General features: G+C 35.0%; 1 protein-coding gene across 1 annotated transcript in view; it reads left to right on the plus strand.

Moving 5' to 3' along the window:
- WDR17 (WD repeat domain 17) overlaps positions 1-15,031 on the plus strand; it is a 65,200-nt gene that overhangs the window by 21,662 nt on the left and 28,507 nt on the right. Inside the window, exons 2-9 of the mRNA XM_055700911.1 lie at positions 2,143-2,271; positions 3,330-3,513; positions 5,265-5,495; positions 9,747-9,998; positions 10,729-10,851; positions 11,181-11,368; positions 12,638-12,806; positions 14,850-14,941. Of these exons, the coding sequence (XP_055556886.1) occupies positions 2,149-2,271; positions 3,330-3,513; positions 5,265-5,495; positions 9,747-9,998; positions 10,729-10,851; positions 11,181-11,368; positions 12,638-12,806; positions 14,850-14,941 (1,362 nt within the window). The 5' untranslated portion in view covers positions 2,143-2,148. The remainder of the gene's footprint in view (positions 1-2,142; positions 2,272-3,329; positions 3,514-5,264; positions 5,496-9,746; positions 9,999-10,728; positions 10,852-11,180; positions 11,369-12,637; positions 12,807-14,849; positions 14,942-15,031) is intronic.

A 15,031-nucleotide genomic window follows, 5' to 3' on the forward strand; every position in this document is an offset into this window, starting at 1 on the left:
TAAGGAATTGGCTGGATGGACACACTCAAAAGAGTTGTGGTCAATGGCTTGATGTCCAAGGGGAGACCAGTGACGAATGGCATTCCCCAGGGGTGTGTACTTGTTCCCGTGCTGTTCAACATCTATGCCAGTGACACGAAAACTTGGATTAATTGCACCTTCAGCAAGTTTGCCACCAACACCAAGCTGTGTGGTGTGGTCAACACACTGGAGGGAAGGGATGCTGTCCAGAGGGACCTTAACAGGCTTGAGAGGCGGGTCCAAGCAAACTTTATGATGTTCAACAAGGTCAAGTGCAAGGTCCTGCACATGGGTCGGGGTCAACCCCCAGCACTGATACAGGCTGGGTGGAGAATGGATTAAGAGCAGCCCTGCGGAGGAGGACTTGGGGGTGTTAAGTAGATGAGAAGCTCAACATGGCCTGACAATGTGTGTGCTTGCAGCTCAGAAAGCCAACTGAATCCTGGGCTGTATCAAAAGAAGCATGGCCAGCAGGTTGAGGGAGATGAGACCCCACCTGGGGTACTGCATTCAGCTCTGGAGCCCCCAGCATAAGAAGAACATGGACCTGTTGGACTGAGTCCAGAGGAGGCCACAAAGATGCTCAGAGGACTGGAGGACTTCACTCTCCAGTGAAGACAGGCTGAGAGAGTTGGGGTCGTTCAGCCTGGAGAAAAGAATTTTCCAGGGAGACCTTACCGCAGCCTTTTGGTACCTAAAGGGGACCTAAAAGAAAGCTGGTGAGGGACTTTTTGCAAGGGCGTGTACTGATAGGATGAGGGATGATGGCTTTAAGCCGAAAGAGGGTACATTTAGATTAGATATCGGGAAGAAATTCTTTACTGTGAGGGTGGTGAGGCACTGGAACGGGTTGCCCAGAGAAGCTGTGGATGCCCCATCCCTGGAAGTGTTCAGGACCAGGTTGAATGGGGCTTGAAGCAACCTGGTCTAGTGGAAGGTGTCCCTTTTTAATCCAGTTGTTTGGGTTGACTTCTATGCAGAAGTAAATCCTTTTTGCAGCTATTTAGACCTTGTTCTGCCATTTGGATCCCCTCGCTGTTGTAGGCTGTGGTCCACCTAGTCATCCTTGTCAACCTCACTTGCAGTTGTTTGGCCACCAGAGCCTCCCATGGTGGTGCTAAAGCCACAGTCATTTCTGCAGGTTGGTGAAGCAGGCTTTGTACCAGCTTTGTACCAGAGCAATTGTGGTTGGAAGTGACCTCTGGAGATCGTCTTGTACAACCCACCCAGGAGTTAACGATACCTTTGCAAATGTGTACGTTCTTGGTCGTAGTAGGGTACGTAAATGGGCCAGAGAAAAACGGCGAGGCTCGTGTGTGCTCTTGGTAACAGTTTGACATTATTGTGAATCAGATGGGAGCTAGGCGGATAACGGCTCTGGGCGAGCAAAGCATTTCTGGTGTTCTGGTGGTCAAGTCGGTTGTTGCCTCATTATGAGCAGGACCGGTAAGCTTGACGCTTGGTTTGGACAGTGGTAGCACACTTTGCTATACGCTAATACAGTAATGTTACACCAAGCCTTGCTTTTTATTTTCCAGTTTACAACTTTTCTGTTAAACGGTAATTATCAAGAAAATTTAGAAAGCCTCTCCAAAAAGGATGATGATAATAAGTGATGCATAGTTGTTCTTATGCAGGTGCTTTGAAGACCTTTTTAGACACATTGCTTAACCTAAAGCAAAATTATTAGCGTATGGTTTATTTTTTGGGGGATAAAGGGAAGAAGAGAGCAGAGGGGGCATTACACTGGAATAGAGAAAGTGTCAAACCAAGCTGCAGAAGAAAGTAGAAGTGATGAAGAACAGCTTCAGCTACTTGATTTACAAATCAAGAACTATTCAAGTGATCATGGGCTGTCCCCAGCTTTTCCTCTCTAAAGTGGATCCCTGTGCGTGGTATCAAAGTCCATTTCTTGTGTAGCACTGAAACCTCCAAACGTCTGCTTTGCTTTATTTCAGATACATTCATTTTACCTCATAAACACAAGATGTTGCTGTTAAAACATAAAGGCTAGCTATATTTTAAAAATACATATACAATACATTATTTATGGGAACAAAAATGTATTATTCTGTTCTTTAACACTGTTATCTTGTAGTCTAATAAGTTTCTGTTTTAAAGGCAAAAATGTCGCAGGTTAAACAAGTGGGACTTTTAGCTGCTGGATGTCAGCCATGGAACAAGGATGTATGTGCTGCTAGTGGGGACAGATTTGCTTACTGTGCTACCCTTGCTATTTATATTTATCAGGTAAGATTATTTAACAGACTGGTTACATTTTTACATTGTAGTTTATCTCACTTTGAACTCTTTCAATAAATATTTCTACAATGCTTTTGAAAGTATGATTGTTGCTGAGAAGATGCCTATTTAAAATTCAGTCTTCCATTCAAGATACTCCTTGCAAATAATTTTTTCTCCTTATTACAGCTTGTGCAAAAGATTGATGTAAATGTTATGTTTGAAGTTGTATATGTCAAGAATTATTGAAAGACAGGCTCTCAGTCCAGCAAACATTTGAGATGATTGTGATAGAAGTGATAGAAGAGCAGATTCTGAGAGAAAAATGAAACAATTCCATGGTTTCATTTGAAGCAGTAGTGTAAAAGTATCTTTTGAAATAGTTTAACCCACTGTGCAAAGTTGTGGGTTTAGTGTCCCACCTTTCTTTGATTTGGAACAAGTTCTTTCTGCATATCTGAACTGCCTAGCACCATGGTCCTCTGAAGTTCACAGTTACTATACAACACCACCTAACAAAAAAACAGAAATGCTGTGATGTGGAATTTTCAGACTGAGAAATAAGTCAGGAAATAGAGGATGTGCTTCATGAGTTATTCTGCTAGTAGGATTAAAATAAAATTTACTGTGTCAGGTTTGGGCATTTGATTTTTTTTTTTCTTAGGTGTACCAAGCAATTTAAGAAATGAGAGGGATTTCAAACTCATTTTCATATTCTATCCTGTTTAACCCCTTGCAGATTACTAAATGATTGTTACCATGCCTGTAAACAAAACACTTCAGGGTTGTGTTTGAGTGCAGTTATTAATGGAATATAATAGTTCATAAGTGACAGGAGGATAAACTAAGTACTGGTTCAGCTCATTGAATATTTAATATCTTTTCTGTCCAAGTCAAATGTATGAGAATTTAATTTATTGAGATGTCGGGTACTGACAATCGTTAAATCCACTATAAATTCATCTGTAAGTCTAACATTGTTATATGAACTATTCTCCAACCAGACATTACTTAAAGTGAGTTTAAAAAAATACATAATTCTAAAATTAATTTTACTTTTTGTTTAGCTGGATCACCAATACAATGAATTCAAGCTCCGGGCAATTATGTCTGAGCATAAGAAGACAATCACAGCCATATCTTGGTGTCCCCACAATCCTGACACGTTTGCAAGTGCCAGTGCAGACAGTTTAGTGATTATTTGGAATGTGACTGAACAGAAAGTTGTGGCCAAGCTGGACAATACGAAAGGTATTTCAGACATGGAGATCTATTTGATCCATACATCTTTTTCATGCACAAGTATCAGAAATACTTGATATAGAGTAATATCTAAGCACCTGGTAGGCCGGATGTTTAACAGTTACATAACACAGTATTCTTGTCAGGTTTTTGGCACTTCATTTTAGAAAATAGTGATAGTGTGTTTGAGTTAATTGCTCTGAACCATCTGGTAACTGGTAAAGAAAGAGGTTATTCTTTTTGTTAAAGTACTTGACCAATTCAGGAATTTACTTTGCCATTGAGTTCTTGTTGAGCAAGAAAAAGAAACATTTTTTTCCATCACTGTATAAAAGGATAAATAATTTTTAAGCTTTGTGTGTTTTTGTGATAACTTTGTGGAAGTGAAAGCTAGTAAAATGTAGCCTTCAACAGAATCAAGTATAAATTAGCAGTCAATTTGAAAATAATTTTTTCTTTAAATACCCTAATGCTTGTCTACCTTCATATTCTCTCAGAACTTGAAACTTCTGATTTGGAGATTGTAATAGAAGTTTAGGGGGTTAGAAGTCTGTGTCTGTCACCTTTCCCTGCCCCACTATGATTCATTCCCTTTGGTCAAAACCAGCGCCTGTATTTCTGTTCTTACAGTCAGTCTCTCTTCAGTGTCCTTGACTCCTACATTTGCATTCTTGGAAAATAGGTAAACCCATGAACAGTCAGTATCTCAGGATCTTCTAAGATGTTTTGGGATCCCCTACTCTGTTCTTTCCAGAGTACTAAAGATACATCTGAAAATCCTGTACATCTTGCATATCCTGCAAAAGGAATAAGTAGGAAAAATCCCACACTGATTTGATCAATTCTAAAAGGAATGTTGTATCAGTTAACGCATTAATCTAAAAACTGTTGCTTTTTTCCCCAATACGTTGCTTGTTTAAAAAAAAAAACTACTTCTGGCAATGACTAAATGTGAAAGAAATGTTATTATTTTAAACTTTTTAAAACCTAATTTACTTTTAGGTTAGTATGTTTAAACCTCCTATCAACGCTGCTTTTACTCTCTTTGACACTGCCATATTAAAGTGTCTAAATACAAACAGGTTTGAATTTTCAGCTTGTGTCATAACATTTATTCCTTCAAATGCACATTAAGTTATGAGGATAATGAGGAGACGTTAAGGCCAAAATCCTTAAACTGTAATGCCTACAGTTAGATGTTAGGCAACTGAATTAAAACCGTCAAATATCCAGAAGAAAGCTATCAGGAGTTCCCTTTGATTATAGAACTAGCTTTCCAGTTTTGTCACAAATATCTGCCTATGTTATATTTATCTCTAAATTAAATTTTACTGTGTTTTGCAAAAAGAGACATTTTAAAGTTTTCAATATTTTACCAGCTTACTAGCAAATAGCTTATAATAAAATAAAATGATGAATGGAATGGTGAACGACTCAAACTATTGTTTACAGGATCAGGCTTATCATCTTTCATATGTGTGATTGTCTTTGGCACTAATTAAGTATAGGTAACATAAAATACGGTCCATCAAAATAGCATTAAAATAATTTGGGAAATAATCCTACTTCCTGCCTATGGATATGTGTAGTTTACTTTTACACTGTAAGATATTCAGACAGTTGTCTACATTTCAGTCTAATCGTTTTTATGTATAATAATTATTTCTACAGCTTTTCAAGACAAATGCTGATACTGGGTCAAGCAGTAATACACTGAATTTCATATCTTCGTTCTCATAAGGTTTACCTGTATGTTTCAGGAATTCCTGCGTCACTTAGCTGGTGCTGGAACGCAGATGATGCAGTTGCATTTGTGTCCCACAGAGGTCCGTTGTACATTTGGACTATCTCAGGACCTGACAGCGGGGTAACTGTACATAGAGAGGCACATAGTTTCTTGTCAGACATCAGTCTGTTTAGATGGCATCCAAAGAAGAAAGGAAAAGTAGTATTTGGACATACTGATGGAAGCCTGTCTATTTTTCAGCCAGGTAAAAACTGTCAGGGTAAAGTATTTATTTTTATATATGTATATCTCTTTTTCTCAGTATATGTGTGTAATTTGCACTTTTTTTCTTTAGGTTTTAAAATGTATTTACATATATAAAACTTCTTCTTAGTTCATACTATTTCTGCTCCTTCCATATCACAAAAATATGTTTTCTTAGATAGCGCAGAGCATTTTCTTTGTATCATCTCCCTTTTGTGACCAAGATAACATTGCAATTCTCGATGAGTACAATAAACTGGATTTTTTAGGGAATGGTAACAACCATGATCATCTACTGAACTGTATTTCCCAGCAGGTTTGTTCTTCTGCATAGTGATTTGAATCTTTTGCTTAGTCTTTTGCTTTTCTTGCATTTGTTCTGGAGTTCTCTGCTTCATATTCCAGAGTATTCTGTACTTTTGTAGGTAGAATCTCATGTCACGTTTCATATTACCTTCATGATTCTGTTCTGTTAAAGACTATATGGGAAAATACCAATCTCTTTTTGTCTGAAATCCACCAAGCACATTTGTGAGTACTTCATAAATAGTCTCATGAAGGTGTCTTGTTCATAAGCTCATTTGAAGCTGAAATTTATCTCGCTTTCATAGGTTTCTGCAAAGACAGATAGCTGTATTAGGTGGACTGTTTTGATGTCTTTTTTTTCCTGGTGGATACTTTTTCCTCCACTAAAAACTGATTTTGAACTTTGTGAGGAAAAAATGTTCTTTAAGTTATGTGTTAATTTTACATAGCGTTTCACTCCAACAGCCATGCAAAATTTAATTTCCTTCATTTCACTTTACTAAGTTGTCACTCCGCATGCCACAGAGAACATATTTCTTTGCTTCTATATTCAGTATATATTCATTACATTATATATTATATTATATAATATTATGTTATATATTGAATATTATTTATTCAGTAGTGCTGACTAAATTAGTATAGGCATTGGGAAAAGGAAAATAATTTTAATATGATAACCTCTAAATATATATCAAACCGAGACTTGTCATGGAGCTTGTCTAGGATGATTTTAATATTAAAATAAAAATAATTGGAAAAGGATTTAAAATGTCAAAATTATGTTCTGAAAATGCAAACATAATATTGGCTAAAAAACCTAGCAGCAGTGGCAGTTTTGTACGTACCACAACTCTAGTTGCTATGAAAAATCTTTTATTGAAAATTATCCATTACTGCTGGGGAAAAACCTACATGCATTGGCTTGAAATTGAGTTTAGATTATTACAGAAATTTTGCGTGTCTCTGTATTTAAGATAGTTTTCATTATTACTGTAATATTATATATATTCATTGAGATAATTTTAAAGTAAAAATAAATGAACCATTACATTTGTTTGCTGTTCTTAACATCTTTAAGATTTTTGGTTTCAAACAGAGTTGTTGTTGAAGGTTAATACACAGTTGGGTGAAAATTTTTGACAGAATTCTTTTGCTGAAAATCCTGGATTTAAGTAGTGCGGTTTACTTCTACTTAATAAATCTGTTAGAATTGAGAAGGAAACATTGCAGTTTGGCTTTCAAAAATGAGCTTTCAAGTTTTTATTTTTAAAATGTTTAGAATTCCACTTTCTCAAAATTATTCAAGAAAAATAGTACACTTTCTGTTGGACCATATTAAGTGTTTTCTAAACCTGAACACACTTATTTTAAAGAAATGGATGTAAAAACCTTCTTAGTCAAATAAGATTCTCATTGGATTTTTATGTAACAAAAGTATCACTGATCTGCAGAGGTCTACTTGCAAAGTAATTGTCAGAACTGAGTAGCAAATTCGACTGTGTGGGATAAATTAGTATAACCAATTCAGACGCATTCAGGAATTACTTCTAGGTGAAATAACATAGAGCTGCCATTCAAAGCCCAGACTTGTATGCAATAAGAAATCTGAATAATTTAATACAAAGGATTATATTCTTGTAATTAAGACAATGACATTGGAGCAATCATGGTGACTTGGAAATACTGCAGACCAATATTAGTTTTCTTTTGACTTGCCTTCTTTACGCTGTTAAAAGGGATTTGTTTAGATAAAAACATCAATGTGTTTTAGAATAGATCACAAATATTTTGGTGAACGGATAAATTCATTACAGTATGTTTCAAAATCAGGTAATCTTGAAAAATAGATTGTATCACTATAACAAAATATAAGTACCATTACTGTGGTTACACTTTCATAAATTAATTTAATATGGCTTAAAAATCAGATACAATAGAAAATGTAGGCTTATCCAAGCTATTTTATCAATTGCGGGTTTCTAGTTTGCAATTTATAGTCAAAGTTCATCTGACTTTTGTTATCGGTAGCTTTTTAAAATTAACAATACATAGAAGAAAGTGGTATTAATAGGATTAATATAGGTTCTCCATTTAAGAAAAAAAGGAACACACACAAAGAATTAGTACTTTTAAATAAGGAATAGAAAGCTAATATTTTGCTTCAAGATTGAACTTCAGGCCTCATCTACCTCATGTCAGAATGTGCAGAATGACTTGTTATCGGACCAGAGCTTAGTTTGTGAAATCAACTAAGTAAATTAACAAGTCAAATCAATTAAAAATAAATAAATCCTATTCCTTACTTCTGAAAGTTTCAGTCCTTGTGTAGGATATCTTACAAAACCTACAGATCATTAGAGAATGTGAACATCCATAAGTTCCTGTTAATTGCGTGAAAGTTCAGTGTGATTGACTCCTTGAAAGCTCTAGTCTTTCTATTGAAATGTGGGTCACTGCTGCATAATTAGCAGAGTACACAACTACTTTTTTCACTATGTTATCTACTTAGGTTTTTCTCTCCTGGCTGTATTTTCTTTTTATTAACTCCAGACTATCCATTAATGTAACAGAACATTTAGTGTGAAGAAAAAAATATGCAAGGATCTAAGATCAGTAATCTATTTTTAAAGAAATACAGAGCAGTCATATAGCGCCAAATGTTCTGTACTAGTTTACCTTTCGTTTGTTCTCAAAATATGCACAGCTTACTTAAATGACCTGTGACTCAGTTGCATGATTCAGTGCTGATTTCTTCTTTTAATGGAAAAAAAATATAAATTAACAGTTAGGGTTTCCATGACCTTGGCTTCTGGACATTTTTGTGAAGTATGGGTATAACTGAATAGCCTCAATATCCGTACTCTCACACCAGCTGATTGTGCTTTCTTGGGACTGAAGGGTTTGAACATAACTGGCCTTCATCACTTGAGGACTTAATGCCTTTAGTTCTTGTAAAGCTAATCAAAAAATGAAAACTCTGCTTTGTTGTCAGTACTTGGTTTTCATATGAATGTTGATTTTCATTCAACAAAAAAATTGAACTGATTTGTAAGCCGGGGACATTGTTAAAGAAAGTGAGAATCCTGAAGTTTTTGTTCTACATCAATCATTAAGTAATATAGGTAGGTCTTGGCATTTATCATAATATGACAAATTAATTGTATACTTCATTATCAAAATTGAACATTAGATTAGAAACTGAATAATGGAAGATGTCAATTCCTTATTTCTAGAAAAGAGGTAGAAAATCAGTTTGTTTTTTTAATAAAGGAATTACAACTTCAAAAATACAGATCTGTGTATTTTTGCCAGCTCTCCATAAAAGCAAAAAGTGGGAAATAAACCTGATGTTAAAAATTTTGGTTCTTGATAATATGGATCATCAAGCGAAATATGTTTTCTGTTGTGGAGGTGTTAAATTAGACATTTAATGGCCTATTTTGGCTTCAAAATCTATGAACGCTTCATAATTACGTACATTTTGAGAAAGAAAAAAAAAAAAGGAAATTTTTTGTGAAAGCTTTTTTGACTGCCACAATTATTTCTTGTTCACACTGCCTTTATTTTGCCTGTATTTGCGGTGGTATGCAGATTTACTTAACTAATTTGTATTTTAGGCTGTGCTGCAGGCCTTTACTCATGGAAATTGTTAGGGCAATGTATATGATTGAACGTACTTTTCTTTAGTATAAAATCATATTAATAAACATGTCAGTGGTTTCTATTTTATGCTGTATTAAAAAGAAGGTCAGATCTGATGGAGCCAGAACTACTTTAGGTCAAATATTGCGAAGCCAGCGCCGTTAATTTCACTGGTGCAGCCAGTGGAGCAGGCTACTAAACAGGTATTTCAGGGAGAGATAAAAATTATGTTTGCAAACCTTGTAACTATTGAAAGGAGATACTTCATTTTGAGATAATCTGTTTTTTTGTGCCCTTAAAGGCTCTAAAAATCAGAAACACGTCTTAAGACCAGAGTCTCTTGAAGGAACAGATGAAGAAGATCCAGTTACAGCGCTGGAGTGGGACCCTTTGTCAACAGACTACCTTCTTGTTGCTAATTTACATAATGGTATTCGACTAGTTGATTCTGAATCGTTGTCCTGTATCACAAATTTTAATTTTCCCAGTGCAGCAGCATCTGTTCAGTGTTTAGCCTGGGTTTCTAGCGCACCTGGAATGTTTGTAACTGGAGGTAAGCCTTTTATTTCCTGTTATACCAAGGTAATAAGAACAGGGCTGAGTCTTCAAACTTCAGACTTTGTTTGATCTTTCTGTTTCTTAACATTTCTACAAATAAAAGCATACGTGCATTGTACCAAAAAAAATGTATTACATAAAGCTGCAGAAAAGAACAGGAAAACTGCTACACTGAGCAGTTTTTACTTATTTTGTATTTATTCATACATAAACAAGTGACTTTAAACTATTTTTTAATACTCAATATTTTCCTCATGCACACTTTAGCAACAAGTTTAAGAGTTACTTTGGGAACAGGAAGAAAAATGCATTGTCCTAGTGGATGTCACTTCTTGATCCCCCCCACTTTTTCTCTATTTTCAGAATGATTTAAGAAAAAAATAAAAAAATCTATTTCCTGCCACTTTTCTACACAATAGATGTTATTGCTCAGGTTGAACTAATGAGGAAAGTGAGACTGTATGAATGTTTTATACTGAGAGATATTCCATAGAATTCATCTACTGAAGTTTAAAAAATGGTTATTAATTATTGTTGTTAATAGCCATATTACCGTGGAGAGAATGGTGCCTCCTTATAAAATTCTTCTTGGGATTTTAAGCTTAATTCATTGTTGTATTTTTGCATAAAACAGTCCTTAAACTGCATACCTCTGTGTACAGTAAAAAGAGGATAATAAATAATAAAAACCCTCCATCTTTTTATATTTTGTTTTTAAACCTCAGATTCTCAGGTTGGTGTGTTACGTATTTGGAATGTTTCACGTACAACACCTATAGATAACTTTAAATTGAAGAAAACTGGTTTCCATGGTTTGCATGTGCTCAGTTCTCCCCCAAAGAAAAAGTGTAAGTGTAATTTTGATTGTTATACATTGCAATGGCTGCAAGTTGAAGAAAATCTTTTTTGTGAATTTTGTTATATACAAATTGATCTCTGTAATTGTGTTGGCTCTGTAGTTCTGAATTAAAATACCCTCTTGTGCCAGTGGACTAGACAAATGTATAAAGCATCAAGCACTTGATAAGGTCTTTCTTTAGTGGGCCAGGCTTCATACAGGAATTCATTTCTTTTTGGGTTTAATCTTATTGGAATATAAAGCATTTTACTCTTAATAATTGTTCCTTATTATTAAATGGGAAAAATCTATTTATATCTTTTGCTTTATTTTGTTAAGCATGTTCATCACAGTATCCTACTAAAAATCACCATACATCCTCAACAAGTGAGGCTGTTCCTCCTCCAACTTTAACCCAAAACCAAGCATTTTCTCTTCCTCCTGGTCACGCTGTGTGTTGCTTCATGGATGGTGGAGTGGGGCTTTACGACATGGGAGCCAAAAAGTGGGATTTCCTTAGAGATTTGGTATGTTTCATCTCTGTTTTAGGAATGAGGGTTTATTTTGGCTTATACATTTTCTTCTAACAGCAGAAAAATGAGGATGAAGCCTTTGCAGAACTGTAAAACAGTTTGTCATTAATAAGAGTCTAAATTTCTAGGAAACAATTACTTTTCTGGAGTTGAAAGCAATTCTTTATTGCAAAAGACTGAATTCTGTTGGAAGTATCCTGGCAGTTAGTTTTCATCCAGAAGAAGATTTAAGGGCTGTTTTGTGTGGGGTTTTTTAACTGAAATATGAATTTGATGGCCTTCTCAGAAATTTTATCTGGAAAGTTTTCTATAATCCAGAATAAAAATTCCAATCACATCAGAGAGAAAAATATATGCAACTCAGATGGTGAGGTCCATCGGTTTAAAATGACAAGGACTGAATTATTAAATCTTCTTTGAAGCAGAAATTGAAATGGGGTTTATCACACATTAAGTGAGCCTATTCTTCACTGGGCTTTTGGTTATTCTGCGGAATTTTTCTCTTTTCCTCTTTCCCTGTTCCCTTTTCATTGAAAAACTTGAATAATTTTCAGCTGTACTCCCATACATGTTTGAATAGAGTCTGCTGGTTGGTGTTTTTCCATTTTTAATGGTGTTGGTCCTGTAAAGCAACTGAGGCTTAAAAAAAATTTTTATATATATTATATGTTTCTCATGTGTGTGTCAAGTTAAATTCTACAAATACATGTCTTAGAAAGCAAACAATTGACATATAAAATTTTGAATGGATTGAAGTTTAAACTGCAGTAGGGCGTAGACTGTATTTAGAAACAGGTCGATGGAATACTAGAATGAAATACTAGAAAACTTGTAGCACATGATCAACTTACAGAGCTTTATTTTTTCCATCAGGTACTTTTTACCTAAAGGGCAAAATTATTTCTGTTCTAAAAAATTAATTTTTCTTGCTTGTTTTTTTAGCTTAATCTTTTTTAGTTCTACTTTTTAGCAACTCTGTTCCAAGGGAAAATGCTAACAAGTCCCTGGCATTGCATCACCTTGTTGTTTTAGGGCAAAATTTTTCTCTCTTTAATAATGATCTATGAAAGGGAGGAGTGTTATAGTCCAAGCCATTATATACCTTTTAATTATGACTGATGAGCTATAACATACAGGGGTTTTTGGAACTCATAACTGACATGACAGTTTATAATACAATGTATTTTAGAGTTTGATCTGGAGTTGGACTTCTGAAAAAAATCAAATGTAATAAAAACGGATTAAATATTTGTTTCATTTAAGGGACATGTTGAGACCATCTTTGATTGCAAATTCAAACCTGATAACCCTGATCTTCTTGCTACAGCTTCATTTGATGGCACAATAAAAGTTTGGGACATAAATACTTTAACAGCAGTTTACACATCTCCTGGTAATGAGGGGGTTATTTATTCCCTTTCTTGGGCTCCAGGTAAGATTATTTTGCTTTAGGTTTAAGTATTCTTTGTATTAGCCTTGACTAGCAGGATTTGTGTTATGAAATTTATTAGTTTTAGATAGAAGGGTATCTTATATGGTTTGAACATAACAAGTATTATTTGTGAAACCTGTAGAATTCAATGTTTCAGACCTTGTTGAGGCTTACCGTTATGAGAAGTGATCTCGGTATTTCATACTGAGTCAGAGTGGAGGGAGGAAAATCTCCAGAACCTTTCTAGCGTTACATTACGCAGATGATGAAAGGTTTTCTTCGCATGGGAAGCAGCTAATTAAAGGCATTCACATTCTGTTTTGTGCTGAAAAAGTGGAACATAGGTGTTTACTACTTTCTCTTCCTTCTTTGTGTAGGATTCTAATCACTGAAGAGCTCTGCTTTTGCTTTATTAGAATAGGGATCCTTTTTCTGCAAAGCAGCTACTTGTTCTTAGAGAAGTCACCGAAGTCAATGGGAAATCTTTAAACTGTTCTGCAACCCAGTTAGTTGAACTTGGGAGTACGTTTATGTTACTGATGTCAGTATTGATAATACTGATGTCAGTATTGATAAGTAGGCTTTCTTGTGTTTTAATTCTTTGGACAGCAGATGCATTCTTTTTTTTTTTTTTTTTTTTTTTTTAATCTAAATAATTCAGCTCACTGCCTTTCTCTCCTGTGCTTTTAAACTCTAAGAAATTATAGCTGACAGGAAAAAAATACTGTGATGGGAATCTTAATGTAGTCTGCGTATGTAAAATGAATTTGCACTTTTTTCATTTCAGAGACTGTCTTGCACCTTATTCCTCTTCACAGATAATTTGTCTTGCAATATGAAAATGATGGCAATATAAAATATGGTGTTTTCCTTTGTGTTACTTTGTTTTGGAATTGAAATTCAGTTTGTACTAGTATCTCACATTAAGAGAATAGTTTGTTCCTGGGAGGGGGATGGTGGTGGTCCCTTTCAAGTCTTTTATTCTGATCTTATATTTTTAAAAAGTAAATTTAAGCTAATAGGCAGCTTGTGCTTCATCTTCAGTTCCTTGCCAACCTGTCAAAGGGTTCCTGTCCATCCCAGGCAGAACTTATCCTGCTTCTTTCACATTCCTTACTCCTAGAGATTTCCTCCCCACCTTGTACTTTATTCGTAATATATAATCCAGTGCATGCCACCATTTGTATTTGGTCTCACAAGACCTTTGAACATAGTGATTGCTCTTATTTTTTTCTTTTTCTTCTTTTTTTCCCTATCATTCTGCTACCTGAATCTCTTTCTATCTTATGTATGTACCTTTCTAGACTCCTCCTGCATAGATTGCCTTTTTCTCTGAGGTGTGCTATAAAGTAACAGTCAAAACTTTTATATAAATGTGTCATACAGCGATTTAGGAAAAGTATAGCTGTATTGGGATAGAGAGTCACTGTGGTGAGGAGTGTTCGGTGGCTTTTGGATTAGGCCTGAATTCAGTTTTCAGGTTCTTGCTATAGAGTCATATATTCAGATTTTCCAGCCTGTAGAGTGTGGTTAAAAATTCAGGTACAAGATTAAGAAAACAAGGTACTGTTGTATGTTCTGTTGCATTCTTTCTGATTTGTCTTAATACATAGGTAACTTCAAATGAAAATGCTGTAGTTGCTACAACTTTAAGCTTGAAACATTGAGATTGTATCTCTTTTAGTTCAAGTCATACGCATTATGGACATTATTTTCTTGTCACCTCAACTGCAAGACTTTCAGCAGGCATTGAGATTACTTTTTACAACAATACAGCTTCTTTTTTTTGCCCTTTCCTCAAAACAGGAATGTAGGAAAGCAGGTCTGGCTTTTGTCAAAATTTGTATTTGTGACTTAATATCAAATACTGGCCTTAAACTATGACAGACTTGCGTATGTGCCATTGATGTCTTCTGGTTATATTAAATTTCTTGTATTTCAAGTAGAAACACATTAATCAAACAATATTTATTTATATTTTTTCTGTTTTATATTTTTTGGGTTATATTTATTGTGAGATCTCACAAATATCTTTCTCTAAAGGAGATCTGAACTGCATAGCAGGTGCAACATCCAGAAATGGTGCCTTCATCTGGGATGTCCTAAAAGGCAAAATGATAACCAGATTCAGTGAGGTAAGATGAGATCACTTCTTTTTTTTGTCTATATGAAATGTAAGTTAATCATTCCCTCTAGTGTCAATAAACAAAGATGGGTCAAAGTGC

This window comes from Falco cherrug, chromosome 1 (genome assembly GCF_023634085.1).
Source record: "Falco cherrug isolate bFalChe1 chromosome 1, bFalChe1.pri, whole genome shotgun sequence".
NCBI classification, from domain to species: Eukaryota; Metazoa; Chordata; class Aves; order Falconiformes; family Falconidae; genus Falco; species Falco cherrug.